The 12,845-nt window shown below is 38.6% G+C and overlaps 1 protein-coding gene across 1 annotated transcript in view; it reads right to left on the bottom strand.

The window, feature by feature from the left end:
* PRTG (protogenin) overlaps positions 1 to 12,845 on the bottom strand; it is an 88,877-nt gene that overhangs the window by 42,742 nt on the left and 33,290 nt on the right. The window contains 6 exon segments of the mRNA XM_054836501.1: positions 1,795 to 2,042; positions 2,695 to 2,854; positions 3,460 to 3,618; positions 4,786 to 4,923; positions 5,246 to 5,379; positions 6,386 to 6,530. Of these exon segments, the coding sequence (XP_054692476.1) occupies positions 1,795 to 2,042; positions 2,695 to 2,854; positions 3,460 to 3,618; positions 4,786 to 4,923; positions 5,246 to 5,379; positions 6,386 to 6,530 (984 nt within the window).

Genomic DNA, 12,845 nt, shown 5'->3' with positions numbered 1-12,845 from the left:
GATACTTTCTCACAAAGGCATTTTCTAGGTTTTTAATAATGCCTCTGATATGTGGGCAACATCCTCAGAAAGGTTTACAGACTATCAGTTAGAAAGCAATTATTTTTACAGAAGTACGGTCCCCTACCCTTTGAAGCTCAACATTTTTTCCTATGAAACTAGACAAAAGTGGGTTTATGTCCTGATGCAAATCTTCTGGTATTACCCATTCATGTTACCAAAGAAAAAATCCATGCAGATCACCTGCATTTTGATTCCCACTAGTGTGATTACTCCTCTTAAAGCCCTCCCCACTCTCCCTATGTAAATTTCTTTACTAATGTGAAAGGATGCACAACAGCACTATATTAAATAAAGTAAATATCACAAGAGAGTCTGGAAAGATGAAAACGTCTTGAGAAAGCAAGTTCAAATAAATCAGAATTTTTTGTTTGTTTTTTTGGTTGCTTTTGTTTGGAGCTTGTAGCTTGTCTTGGTTTAAAAAACAATCTCATTTCACAAGATATAACCTTTGGATAAGCAAGCAAATGAAGCAGGGATTGCAAAATGATTTTGCAGAAAACACATCTCAGAAGATACCTCCTTTCATTACTGTGCAAGAGTATTTCCTGCACAAATACACACTTCCCTAAGGACAGTTTTCCAGTCGTCTTTGAAGTTACCCTGTCTCTGCTCTACACTGGCAGCGGACATACAATTACCCAGATAACTCAGCTAGTGTGACTTTATTCATATTAGCTTTAAGAGGGGGTTGTGAGCACAATATCTCAGTGACTGAAAGTGTAGGGGGTAATTTCCCGCACCTCTTGTCCTCATTATCTTTTAAAACTCTTTCCTTCCTTCCTTCAGACAAAATTCTCTTGTGTCCCAAAATATCCCACTTGCAAAAGCAAAGGCAGCTATCCCTGTATCAGTATTAGAGTAATTAAGCTGTCCTTCCTGTCCTCTGCTTAGCAGATGGCAGACTGGTATTCCACACAAGCATCTGCAGTGCTGTCCTTGAATAAACCTCTTACTGAATAGAAACGGAAAAAGAAATCACTCCTAGAAAACAGAGCTGCATTGGAGCTTAGTTTAAGCCACGCACCTAACAAATTTTCAAGTCATTTGGCAATCATTTTTCCTGCTTATGAAAAATGCCTGTTTTCTATCACCTTAAAGATTATCTTAACTTAAAGCAATTACATAACACTAAGGGATTTTAAAATGTCTAGCTACTCATTTTTATTCTTAACTATCCATTCCCTTTTATAGAGGAATTCATATATGATTTCAGAGACTAGGATAAACCGTTCATGGCTGTTTCAGCATATTTTAGAGTTTGAGTATACTTTTCCCATTATATGAGACCAAGGGGTGAAAGGAGAGCAGATTTTACCATTCAGGCAATATTGGTTGTAAGAGAAGATAGTTAAGCCAATAAATTATCAATTAGTATACTCAAAAATATAGGAAAACGTGGAAGAGCAGGCAGAAGTTCCTGCTGAGGAAAGAGGGAAACCCAGATAGTAGTATGAAGGCCCCAGGTTTCAAAGTCCATTCATAACTTCCAAATCTGCTCCCTGGAGCGATCAGACAAGGGTGAGTTGGAAGAACACTCAGGCCCACAAATGAGATGATGTAGCAAAAGCATTTTTCCCCAAGCATGCCTGTTGATTACAATATGCATTTATATGCTGGTATGCTCTGATGCAGCCCTGGTTATCAAACATTCGAATTTGACAGTCTTTGCAAGGACATTCAAGTTCTTACCACATACAAGTAGTTAAATAGGATTTAAATCAAACTTCTTACCTTCTGCTTTCATGTAATGCACAGAGTATGCAATCACTTTGTCTGAATTATACAGTGGCCTCTCCCATGCTAGCAGTATCGCTGAGCTTGACATCGTTTCAGCATGGACATTGTAAGGTGCACTGGGTCTGTCCTCTGACATAACTACAGTAAGCCTGGCCCTGGAGAGAATAGATCCCTGGCTATTCTCAGCCATGCACTGATAAATGGCATCATCTTCGGGAATGATCTGGTTAATCACCAATTTACTGAATTCAAAAAGGAAGAAAAAGGGAGAAAAAAGCTCACATCTTGGATAAACTTAGCCTACATAACGCGACAACAGTTATGTTTGCCTCTGCTTCGTGAGTTTAGTATAATTGACTTAGCACCACAAACATTTCTATTAGAAATGGATGTGCAGCTGTGAAATTTAGCAACTTGAAGTGATCCTCAAAACCTTCCATGTTTATGTTTATGCCTGCAAAGCCGGGCACGGTGAAAACAAACCTGTAAATCTATTCCTCGCCTGCAAAAAGCAGAACCTTAGGGCTGTCATTTCTTAACCAACTGTTTAATATGAGCTGCTCACTCTACAGAAGTAGTGAAATTCAGCCTCAAACAACTAGCAAGATTCTGGTCTCTGCTACACTACTGTAAATCTAGAACAACTCTGTGGTGAAACTCTTCAGTTCCCCCCCAGCTAATCACAAAAATCACAAAAGCTTTGCTGAGGATTTTAGAGGTTCGCTAATCTGCAATTTCTTCTGCCAAGGAAATGTCCATAACTACATTTAATGTCCAATTTCATGTTTACTTGAGTTATAACTCAATAGTACCTTGGCACTATTTAGCTACTGGAATTTCATCCTTTGGTAGCACATCACTAGCACAGCTCTCATACAGCAATTGCAATCTTACCTGTTGTACATTTTTATTCTACCATTGGAGTGTATTCTCCTTCCATTTTTTAACCATGAAATTTTGGGGGCAGGATTTCCTTCTGCCTGACAGGCAAAACGAGCAGTACCAGCTCTAGGCCTTGTTAAACTTTCTGGCCATTCCACAAATGAAGGTGGAGCTACAGATAAGTAACAAGGGGAAAAAGAAAAAAAAAAATAAAAATCAAGCCACCACAAATGCAAGAACAGCCAGAATAAAAAGGAATTTTCCACGCACAAACCTCTCTCCTCAGGCCACTCAAATACACATACATCCATGCAGAAAGCACGCTCCAGGTAAACAAAACACATTTGTTTGAAGATACATACTATCTGCACAGATAGCAATATTTCTACACATTTGTGTTCATGCATTTATGAATACAAACAAATCATAAACTCCAGCCTATGACATACTGCTCACAAAGTATACATATTTCTACTTTGTTACAGCATTTTTGTCTATGTTGAAAGCCTATCTTGCCAGAGCAAACATTGCATCTGGGTATCTCCAAGTGCAAATGAACTGCTTGTTTATAACCTTAAACGTTGAGTATCTGACACTTCTCATCTAAGTCAACAGACAGAAGAAAGCAGCCACAGTTCTGTGATCTGTTTCATCTCTGCAGTCTCCCTACAGCCCTTGGTGCACTATGTTTGAGATAAAAATTCAGCCCAGTACATAGCACAGCTCAAGACAGACATAAGATGTTAAAACACACTGTGGAAGTCAAAGCGTGCTCACCCAGCACAGTGACAGTTGCCATCGCTACTGTGAAGTTTCGTGTGCCTGGAATAGTGGCTCGACAGACATACACGCCCGCATGCTGCACCTTTACATCAGAGATCATGAGGTTCCCATTTCCAAGGACACGGGTATTGAAGACATCAATGGATTTATGGTCTATTCGAGAGAGTGGGAGAAGTGTGGTTACAAGGCTGCTCAATGTAGTCAAATAATTTATTTAAATAGGGTTGCTTAGGCAGTAATAGCACAGATTAGAGTTTAAAAGTCAAAAGATGCAAAGGGAAATCACAGATGAGCTTTCAGAGGTTTCCATTTTGCATTTGCTTTGCTCTTCACTCTAGTGATCTGACCATACAGATGGTTGAGTCTCATCACTTAGTAAGTGATTTATATCTGAAATTCGTCATCACAGCTAAAAAAACAATGCCGTTTTCCCAGTTAGTCTCCCCAGTTGCCTTGCACTATGATTCAGTTCATCACTACCAACATCCACATCATCTTTACAAACAGGGATCATCCATCTCCTTTTGAATAATGCTGGGGATAAAATGAGAATATTTGATTACCATATATTTTCTTCTATTTTCACAGCAAATGCCCTATGACTGTTAGGTTCCTTTTTTCTTACTTGTTTGTCTATGAGAGCCACTGAATCAACCAGGAAATATATGTTTATTTTTCCTACTTTTAGAAATAAAAATGTAGGAAAACTTTTAATTATTTGCTTCTACAGGTACAGTCCTGACTTTCACATTTAGGTACATGTCAGAATAAAAACGGAAGTAGTTTTCATGGAAAAATGTGATGCGCTAATGTTGTTATTCTTATTGCATTCCCTCTCTTCTCCCCTTCCAAGCAGACTACTCGGGGTTTGACTATGCCTATCCATAGTCCAAACGGCCTATTAACACAAGGTCCAAATCACATTCACATACTGCTTCTAAAAAGAAAGGGAAAAACATTTACAGGTTTGTTTCATAGGATGCAACCACTCCAACCTGCCCTAACTCACCACTGATTCTACTGCAAGTCACAGATCACTGGAGTTCACCACCCTATATGGCACTTTGCCCACCTGGGCTGGGGGCAGCGTGGGACTGACAGCAGAATTGGTGAATCCAAAGCCTCAGAAAAACTCAGGGCTTCCTAACAGCAGTACAGAAGTATGCAACTAAAAATGTTTCACTTATTCTACCCTAACCTACTAATCGTTACCTACTACATGAAGCCTCAGAACAGTAACCTAATTGCTTAAATCCTTTCCTTCCAGTTTCACTTCCTCTCCACAGGCTGAAGGTTGTATGCTGTAATTTTAAGACCTACCTAACCGGCTCCATGAGATGATTGGCTTTGGATTCCCTGTGGCTACACACTCCAGTATGACAGTTTGATGAAGAGATGCCGTAATGTTTTGAGGACCAGCTATTATAGATGGCTTGTGAAAAGGCTTCAAGTCTGAGGCTTTGGACAGGGGAAAAAATAATAATAAAAAAATATCAAAGAAAGTGAGAACAATTAAACAAAAGTTCAATTAAATATGAAATAAAACATGGCTTTTTTTTTTTAAGGATGCTTAAAATTAAATTTACACCTTAGTCTTATTTCGGTAATTGTGGAAACTTACACTGAACAATATTTTAGCCACAAGATACAAGCAAGCAAAATATTATTTGGGTGAGTGGTTCAGAGGACAGTTATAGCTCTTCAACACATGTAAGTGCTTTTGCTATAATATAAAAAAAAAGAAAATAATGCCATTGAAAAAAATCTCACATGCTAGTACCTGGAATAACACTCAGCACTGCCTCAGTGCTTTTACGTCTATTGGCTATTGTTGTGGCAACACATCGATAATTCCCAGCATCCTTCTGTTCAACACCATAGATCTGAAGAACTCCTGTAGGTAGAGCAGTTATCCTGTCACAGAAACAAAAAAAAGATATGTAGATAAACGTTCAGCCAGTGAACACCATGATGGAATTAACTACTTGATTCACAAACAGCCATTGCTACAGTGACCTGGGAAGAGCAGGCTGGAGACTCAAAAACATTCTGTATACATGACTCACCTCCCGCATTTCTGAACTACAGGAGAGATTCCCCCAGCACCACGATGAGAGCAGAGGAATTTACTTTCAACAAGCAGATCTTTCTCACCATCAGAAGCAACCATCCCAACCTTCTTGAGCCAGCTACTACATCCATACTATTCAGGTTGGCTGATTTTTGGCAGCAATTTCTGATATAATGTCATAACCGGTATATGGTTCCCAGAAAACCATCTATGCTTTCAATTTTTATGTTTCTCTTTTTACCTTCCTTTGCATGCTAGGCATCTTAGACATGTTCAACAAAAGTTATGTGTCAAGAAGGATGGGAGCAGGTTCAATGAATACAATCCGGACACGGAAAGATTCTAGCAGGGAGCAGGCTGTATGCTTTAAGTTAATCAATTCAAGAGAAGTCCCCTGCGCAGAATTTACCTGGCATGAAGTATTTTAACTCAGTTTTCTGTACATGTAATTCTTTATTGGCCCTCTCAAGAAAAAACAGGTTCAGCATCAATTCTTCTGTGAAAGCAATCCTGCTGGTTCAAATCACTCCCAGCCAAAGTCCACCTGTTCTGTATCCCACAGCAATTCCCATTCCTGAGGATGACTTGCATACAAAATTCACCACTAACAATTCATAGGTCAACGATTACTGTGTAGACAATAGTGGGTGATTCTGGTCTGGACTCATAACACCTATTTAGAATTCATTAACAACATAACCATTACTAGCTATTTTAACAGTTGACATACTATACACATGAAACCTTTTTTATGTTATGGCATTGCAAGTATTCAGATTTTCTTCTTGTAGCGTGCTCAAAATTATCACAGAAAATAAACGACATTCTAAGATGTGTAACTCTACATACCTGTCCATGACTAAAGGTAAAGTTGTTCGATTCACTTCCCACGTCACAGTGGCAGGAGGGTTTGCTGTTATTTTACAGGCAAATCGAGCTACTCCACCTTCTTGGACCTCAGTTGAAAGCGGCTGGACTTCAAATGCAGAAATGGCTAAAAATAGGAGAACACAGAATTTAAAGGACTGAAGCAAGGAAAAATTCCTGGCTAAACCAAACTCCAGATCATAGATCAACTTGCAAAAACACACAGAAATTCCTCAAATAGTCCTCTTTTCTCCATGCAAAGACAGATCTAATTACCTTGTCAACTTTGTTTGATAGCATGGTTTCACTGGTTGAACATTTACTTAAAATAAAACTTTGCTTTAACCCAATTCAGTAAAACAATGTTTCAATGAAAATGAAAATGACACTCTCAAACAGATTTAAGCATACAAATTGACTGGCATGCAGATGGAAAGCATATCAATTATTAAACTAATGAAGCTCAGGTCAATTCAACTAGTTTGGGACTGGCCCCACTATACTTAAAAAAAAAGTGACTGCACTAGAAAATTTCCAAAACAACACTTCATTCCTGACAGTCATATTTTAGTACTTTAATAATATTCGGTTTAGTAAAAGCATTTGCAGTGTTGTACAAGTTCATGTTTGATAAGAAAAATAAATCAAAATCAAATAAGAACTCAAAAACATTTAATCACGTAAACCCACTTTCATCCTAACAGTCTGAGTGGTCACCAAGCAGATGCCTGATGCACAGAGCATCAATGTAATTTTGAGCATTTACAACTTAAGTTCACAAAATTGAGCCAATAGAAGTAGCAGCTCAATAGATACCTTCCAGCTAACAGACACCTAAGAAATTGATCAGTAGTTGGATTTCTTCACTCAGAAAATAAAAGCCAAAGGGAAAGGAGTACAAAACCCTCTAATTAATTGCTTATTTACTGCTACTTACAGCATAATTAACAGAAAGAACAACTCTGAAGAGGCAACTCATTTTGGATGACTCACAACACAAATAATTCCACACACATTTCTACCCCCTGTAACTGCAGAGGGAACAATCTCTGCATAAACGCAATGGTACTAATTTAAAAAAAATAATAATCATATTTCAAATACATTTCTACTCTTGTATAAATTATAGAGAAACATTATTTCAATAGATAAAACAATATTAGTAAGTTACCCACCTTCTAACATTCAAGGTTTGTGTTGAAACAATTCCTCCATTTTACTTGTTTATTAATTGGAATGTGAGGGGGTTTTATCCTATTTATTCTAACATGTTCTCAGTAACTACATAACTTAAAGTTTCCTATTACTAGTATTCCTATTTCATTTCCCTGGTCAGAATAAAGCCTTTTTTGCACTGCATTCCTGTAGTTGCATCAGCAGTGCAGGAATGAGTGTTCCTAATCATACCAGCAGAGTTAAAGTGTTGCAGCTTTGTGAACAGACCTCCCAGAGGTCCCAGATTGTGATTAACAAGACAACCAAACTGTCTTGCACAGCAAAATCACCTGAAAGCAGTTGCGGCCACAAGATACAAACGCTGTGGCCATTGGAAACTACATCTGGCACCTCAATTGTGATTCAAAATCCTAGGATGCAAGCAGAGATGCTCCTGGTATCCGTTTTTACCACCAGTCCCGTGCTTTCGGCAGTGGGTCCCTGCAGCCCCAGCACACTCTGCAGTATGTCCCCTACCGACCATAGGGAACTGGGTTCAATTCTGCTGGTGAGAGAGGCCAGTTCTGTCTGCAGTGAAGGTAGTACTTTGGAGTAGTACCAGGTTCAAGAACAAACAAAAAATCCCACAACTTGCATAAAGATGTTACAACAGAAGTCTCACATTTAAAGCCTGTTAGGGGGAGACACGAAAGCAGTTCTTTCCTTAAACAGATTTTCTCTTTATTGCTAATGAATCATCAAAAGGAAGGAAAAAAAAAAAAAAGAGAGAGAGATTTAATAGTTCTTTGCCTACCCACAGTAGTTCCACTTCACAGACCAGAAAGACTCAGTGCAAGACAAATAACCTGCATGTACACCAGGTCGTTCCCTAACTCTAAACTTTCTGTATTTGCTTTCTGCTGAATTTGATGCAGTCCAAATCTCCTGTAGTGTTCCATCCGGGGGAGGCAGGTGGAAGGAAGGAAAAAATACACATCCTGGCTTGTCTTACTTCCTCCCTTCCCTCCTCCTCCATTCACAGGACAACCTGCGTTCACCTGGAGTCAGAATAACATTTCCCTAGTGCTGTTCTTAACAGATTTTTAACAGAAAATGTAGTGCTTTGCATTCTTCATTTATTTACTGAAAGTATGATGTAGCAAACTAGGCAAGTTTGCTTAGCTTTCAAAATAAAATATCTAGGAATGTGATAAAGGCATAGATAGTAAGAACAACACAAATCAACGTAACATGAATTTCAGAGCCATCATGTAGCACAGCTGCACGACAGCCAGTGGTATAAGAAAGGATCGTTTTAACAAGGCAGAAAGGTAATTATACAGTCTTATCGAAGCAAAGCTCTTACACACCTTTAAAAGTTTAATCTCCATAGGACCTATAAAAATCACACCCAGAATTTTCTTATCTCAGTACAATTATTTAAAGGGACAGATAGAGACAACAGAAACACAGTATTTGGTTTTCATTTATGCATATAAAGAGAATGATTTATTTCAATGCATCCGGTACTTTACAGCTGAAGAATAAAGACCGAAGTGGACTCTCAGGAACTACAAAAGAAACTGAGGAAAATTATTATTTCACAGAACACAAAATGTCATGATGATAGCAAGCAAGAACAGATTCAGCTATACTATTTAGAAAATCCAATACAAGTTGTTAATTGAAGCTGATATTTAAAGAACATTTTTCTACCTGAGCAGAAATAATATATTTCCTCCAAAAATTAATCTTTAAAGATAGCAGAAGTCAGAACTACGGAGAACTGCACAGAATCTTCAGAAAAACTCATTAGTCACTAAATATGGTTTTAGAAACAAAAAAATCCCCACTTATCTCTCATCTAAATTTAAACTTGTTTATCAGTTTAGCCCAATACTTGCTCCTTCTGTATCGTTTCTTTATGCAAATCTCTGCTTTCTTCTTAATTCTGACTTTATTTGTTCCAGTAAAATCTGTTTTCACAAGTCTATTGCTGTCTCGTGAAACCTGACCTCTTTGTAACAGGCTTGTTTTCATGGCAAGCGCTGATACCAACTCAGAACCCCAAGAACAAGTCATTAAAGCAGTGCTGTTAAGAGGCCAGAGCTCTATAAAATGGATAAGAAACAAAGTCTCAAGAGACATACGTTGTTCCTGAAAACAACCCTGCAAAATGCAATAAATGTAAGTACCTTTTTATTTGAGTTTCCCTCCTCTCTTCTCCATTCTTTTAATCATTTTGTTCCCAGATTTATAGCCAAAAGAAAATAATTAATGTTACTCTGAGATGATGCTCCCACCCTTTTAAACTTGCAAGATACCAAACACTGCTTACAGAAGAAAACAATAGCTAGAAACTGTATTTACTTTTATAAATTCCTACAATTTATGTGATGGGAACATGTGTTTGTACAGTTACTTTTGAGTATGAATATCTTTGATGGCATAAAACACATAGTTCTATCCAATAAAGTGATCTATGCAGAGAGAAATCAGAGTTCAGTTCTGGTATGAGTTCCCTCATTTACTGTTGAGGCAAATATCCGCAGGCTCAAAAACTAAATCATTACTTGCTGTCACAAGCTGCATAAATATCAGAGAAATGCTCCTGGTGTCTCCTGCCTCGTACACGGATTGAATACTACCCTGCATGCATGCAAAAAAATTTTGTGTACCTAAACAGGCTTACATAGGTTTAACTATTAAGGTATGAAAAAGTAAAACTTAAGCAGCTCATCCCTCACACCATTTCTTGTTTGTTTGTTTGTTTAAATACAGCAGTCCTTCACTCACTTTAATTAAAAAAAAAAGAAACAAACAAAAAAACCACACCATCACACACCCCTACTTCATTCACTCCTGAAGCTCATTCGAACACAAGTCCAGGTGACTTGTTCCATTACATGCTGCACGTTCTACTCAGACACTTTGTGTCATTAAGTGATTTTCTGAATGAGATTGCTTAAGAGGCAAAAGAAATTCCAATAACCTACACGTTTATTATTGTTAAAGCTTGCTGGTTTCATCACAGCTGACACTAAGACTAGACTGCAATTGTATAATAAAGAAACTGAAAGAATGGAAGATAAAACCCCTGAACTGAAATTACTCCCTGAACTGAAACAGTAGCACAGAACTGGGTTTCATCTAACCAGAACACAGCAAATACTGAGAAACTCTCCAGCACATGATACCAACCACTTAAGTGTTTCTCAAGAGATAATGGCCACTCAGACAGATGAACTGCTCAGGTGGAAAGAACAAAAGTGCATAATGTCATTTGTAAAACTTACGTGTTAATGCTATTGAGAATTACGCAATAGCCCTAACCCTTCAAATGAAACCAAGAATCTTTTCCCTTTTTTTAATTCTCAGGTGAAGAGATTTCACTTGAGAAAAATAAACTTGTATGTTAAAGAAAAGCTATGGCTTTTTCCAGAGAAAGGGATTTCAGGACAGCACATGATAAATTTAATACTGAATTTTCTCTTCTTGATCTACTTTTCATGATGCTCGCTCTCTCTCTCTGAAACAGAGTCTAAAAAGGCAACAAATCCTCATGTGTATTAGATGTTAGTACTGAAGCCAACTTGCACATATTTTCCTTGAGTTTAGTGCAATTTCTCAGTCCTTGCAGGAGCAAGGCTTAAAACAGATTATGAAAGGAGTTCTGCCATGCCTTTTGGCTATATGGACATATATGTCCAAATGATTTGCTACTCAAATGGCACACTCTGGTCTGGATCTGTATTGGGAATAACCTTTACATGAGTATTGCCAGATCCAGACACATGGCAAGACTACAGACACATAGCCGTTCTACCCATTTCTGATGAAGCAGTTGGAGTACACAGCTGTCATCAAGTGATCTAATGGGTGGATCTTTGCTGAGTTTCCCAGGAGATGCTAGTAAAAATTAAATAAAGTATTTTGGAGCTCAAGTTCTGCTTCGTACATACAGTTCAGAGGTGAACGTCACACAAATGGAGCAATACAGGTAAAGATTTTCATAACTGTAAGTCAAAAGGGATTACTGTGAAAGGACTGCTACCACAAACAAGCACAGTGATTTCTTACATTCATCCTTCAAATTTTAATCAAGTTTTGTTTGATCTACAATTATTATTTTTAAAACATGATGCATAAAAATGAGAGATTTCAGGAGAAAACAGAACCTGACCTGTAAGGAAAGACTGCAAGAGCTGAAACCTGATTAGCCCTGGGAAAGGAAACTGAAGAGAGAAATTAGTCTTACAAATATACAAAAAAGATATTAGAGAGGAAGCAGTGACCCTCATTAATCAGTAAGAACAGAAAAAGCAGAAAGGGGCTTTAGCTGTAGCAGGGGAACTTCAGGTGAGGTTGTTAAAGGGAAATGTATTAGCAAGGAGCAGGCAAGTAAGGGAGGTGATACAACTGCTGGCAAAAGGGATGCCTGGGCTGTTACCTACCCACTGGAGGGCAGCGACACTGCTCCTGCTGCTTTCCTCACGCCAACTGCCACAGTAAAGATCCTTTCACAAAGAAAATAATTTTGTCTTTCTGAAACATTCAGGATCTATTAGTGGTTTGGTTTTTTTTTTTTTCCCAGGCAAAAAGGCAATTCAGAGTAGATTTGCATGAAGAGGCTCTTCAGTTTTCCAGCCCTCTGCCTCCCCACTGACTTCTCTTTCATTCTTCTTTGCTCTTCAGAGCTTTATCAGTGTACTACATTTTATATCAATAGGCCCTAAAATCTGTGGAGATAAGATAACGAACCTAGTATATAAATGTATGCATCCCAGTGTTATGACATCATTGGCATAAGTGAAACCTGGTGGGAAGAGTCCTGTGACTGGTGTGCTGTGATGGATGGTTACAGGCTCTTCAGAAGAGACAAGCAATGCAGGAGAGGTGGGGGGGTGGCGCTCTATGTAAGAGAGGGGCTGGACTGTACGGAGCTGTCAGTCGGCGATGACACGGTTGAGAGCCTCTGGGTAAGGATTAAGGGACAAGCAAATACAGGGGATGTCGTTGTGGGAGTCTACTATAGACCACCCAGCCAGGACAATGCCACCAATGAATTATTCTTTAAGGAACTAAGAGAGGCCTCTAGATCAACTGCCCTTGTCCTTATGGGGGACTTCAACTTGCCAGATGTCAACTGGGAACACACCACACAGCTGATACCAGCAGGTCCAGGAGTTTCCTGAAACACCTCAATGACAACTTCCTGGTACAGGTATTAAAGGAGTCAACGAGGAAAGGTGCCCTTCCTAGATCTGTTACTCGTGAACAGAGAAGG

This window comes from Grus americana, chromosome 10 (assembly GCF_028858705.1).
Source record: "Grus americana isolate bGruAme1 chromosome 10, bGruAme1.mat, whole genome shotgun sequence".
In the NCBI taxonomy this organism is placed as follows: Eukaryota; Metazoa; Chordata; class Aves; order Gruiformes; family Gruidae; genus Grus; species Grus americana.
This window is presented reverse-complemented; position numbering and strand designations above follow the sequence as displayed.